This window comes from Trachurus japonicus, chromosome 10, assembly GCF_045865225.1.
Source record: "Trachurus japonicus isolate A0001 chromosome 10, Traja_1.0".
NCBI lineage: Eukaryota > Metazoa > Chordata > Actinopteri > Carangiformes > Carangidae > Trachurus > Trachurus japonicus.
Genome location: NC_140916.1, coordinates 32,926,968 through 32,929,760, shown reverse-complemented (window position 1 = coordinate 32,929,760; position 2,793 = coordinate 32,926,968). Strand labels below are relative to the sequence as shown.

At 43.6% G+C, this 2,793-nt stretch overlaps 1 protein-coding gene across 1 annotated transcript; it reads left to right on the top strand.

The window, feature by feature from the left end:
• The first annotated feature begins 1,118 nt into the window (after nt 1-1,118).
• LOC146980296 (uncharacterized) lies at nt 1,119-2,437 on the top strand. The gene is made up of 3 exons (XM_085788782.1): nt 1,119-1,747; nt 1,932-2,036; nt 2,241-2,437. Exons 1-3 carry the CDS (start codon nt 1,357-1,359, stop codon nt 2,426-2,428), a joined length of 684 nt encoding a protein of 227 aa, XP_085644908.1. The 5' UTR covers nt 1,119-1,356; the 3' UTR covers nt 2,429-2,437.
• The last annotated feature ends 356 nt before the right edge of the window (nt 2,438-2,793 follow it).

Below are 2,793 nucleotides of genomic sequence, written 5' to 3'. Positions count from 1 at the left end.
AAGCACATAGGGTGGAGTTGATGTCCTGCAACCGCACAACACTGGCACGGTGCGTATTATCACCTCTAAGATCCTGTTCTTGGTACATCTAAGCTGGAGTTCTCAACAGGCCTGATAATTAAAACCCAACCTGGTCAGTGAAGGTCAGACCAGAAGCAGCCCGACTCTATCAGAAATTCTAAAGGCCGAATGCGACCAAAAAAAAAAAACTGAATCATTTGTATTTTTCGAACCAGCGTGTCGGGTCGGGCCGACCCCAGCCTGTTGAGAACTCAAATCCAAGCCCATAGGGGTCCATGCAAACCTGAGAGCCCAAAAGAACAGGCAGGCATCCCAGTCTTTGAGAACAGAGGAGGGGAACAGAGAGAGGCAGCAGAGCAACAGGTGTGTGTGTGTTTATGAGAGAGAGAGAGAGAGAGAGAGAGAGAGAGAGAGAGAGAGAGAGAGAGAGAGAGAGAACCTACTCTAAACAGCAATGTTATTATGAAAAAGCAGGGCTTTCAGCTTTTCCATGATAATTGAGGCTTTTAGTGAACCCCTCCCAACACACACACACACACACACACACACACACTCTGGTCCACAGAATCTCCCTCCAGCCAGGTACCCAAACTTGGCAACCCTGCACTAGAAGAAATGTTGAGAGCTTCATTCTTCCTTCCTTTCCTCGCCAAGAGCTGCTCAAGCTGTGAAAATGAACACCAGTATTAACTCTCGTCTCTACTGCATGTGTTCTATCACAGCGATCAGCTGGCCGCAGCTCGTGTCATCACTTTCCAATAGCGGCTTATTGTAGAGTTCAATCTGTCTTGAAGCCCACCGCAACACTAGATGAAGAAACCCTGTTCAGTGGGAGAGATTTAAAATATTTTTCAGGGTACAGGAATCTTTCTTCTTTTTAATACTTTTTCAAGACCATCTCAATATTTTTTAATACCTCACCACCACTTCAAGATGTAACCATTTGCATCAGTGACACTTTTAATGTAACAGTTTTAGTTTGTAATACAGCCTATAGACCATTATGATACAACAGAATTCAAAATAGGCTGGCGGCGTCATGTGACATATGGTTCGCTTGTAATATGCACTGGGAGCGCCAAAGCTAGGGCTTTCACACTGGCAGGGCTCCAGCACGGTTCTGGTTCCCGAACGTGATTTTGAACCGGCCGGCGCGTTCAGACTGAAAAAAGAACTGGTTCGGTGCCTGAAAAGTCGGTTCGCAGTGGAACCAAAAATAGTTGGTTCGTCCTAGCGAACCGTGACATCATAAGTGGGCGTGTCGAGCGAGAGCAGGAGAGAAACACACGGAAAACAAACAAACAAGCACGAGGAGGACAGACAGCGGTGGTGATCATGGAAAAGAAAAATTCCCCGTGGTCAAAGACGGAAACCAAGTGTTTGGTGGCGATCTGGGCTTCTCCTGAATTCCAGGAAAAACTTGAGAGCTCCACAAGGAAGGGAAAACTTTATAAGGAACTGTCAGACGAGATGGCCAAGGCTGGGTTCACCCGTACGCCTGACCAAATCATAAATAAACTAAAAAAACTAAAGAAGGATTACAGGGACACGAGGAAAGACATGAACAAAAGTGGAGCTGGACGTGGCGACACAAGCGATCATTATGAGCTGCTGGACAGCGTCATGGGTCACAGACCAGCCAACGAGGTGACAGGGGCACTTGATTCCGCCACAGCCAGCACAACAATTGCGGAGTCCACGTCGTCCAAAGGCTCACACGATAGCGGTAGGTTGACCACACATGAATATGAATATGAATAAGAATCATTGCAGTTATACTAATTGTCGTGGAGATTATTGCAGTATTGCACAGATGAAGACTTGGCAATAGAGGATATTGTCGAAATAATATAACAACATGCAGTGTGTCAAAAAGGCTAATGACTCATCTGATTTAATATCACCTTCAGAATTATCTGACACCACCACCAACAGTGAGCCCTCCACCAGCAGACATGACACCAGTGCTGCTTCTGAGGAAATCCCTGACCAGAGTCAAACAAAGAAAAAAGGAAGTAGGTATTTGGGGCTAGATTTCAGTGATAATAATAATGATTATTTATAAAGATTGTCATGGATTTTAATGTAAAACACCCCTGGTTATATATGAAGTAACATATAGTTCAGGTGCATATTCAATCCGTCTTGTCGTCCTGACCTCAGGCGCCATCACGGAAAATGATTTCTGCATTGCTTAATACACATTTTCTGTTACCCAGGAAAAAGGAAGAGAGAGGTCAACCAGGACATCCTTGGTTACCTGAAGGAGTCAGATGAGAGGGCGGAGGCGAGGGAGGAGAGGATGATGCAGCAGATGCAGCAGAGCACCACTTCTCTGTTGGGGTTGGTGGAAAGGATGGTCTCTGCCATAGAGGGTGTCAGCAACCCAAACCAGGAACAAGAGTGAAACTCACATTTGCACTTTACTTTCACTGTTCAGTTTGTAGCGATGTTTTTGTTTACAGTTTCAACTTGAACGTTTAAAGTTCACATTTCCTTACTAGAAAGTGTACAGTTTACATTTGTGTGTGCCTTAATATGATGCAAAGATGGTGTCAATATATGTTTATATATTTATGTTTAAAATGAATATTTTACCTGACAGGCAGCTGCACCATCTGTCACACTATATTATTTGAATTATTGTATTTATTATTGTAAGAAAGACATGACACTTTTACTTTTTAAAGCAGAACTTTGCTGTTTGTGTTTACTTACATTTTGTTGTTGAAACAAAGGCAATGTATGAAAAAGGACCTTTTGTTAATAAAA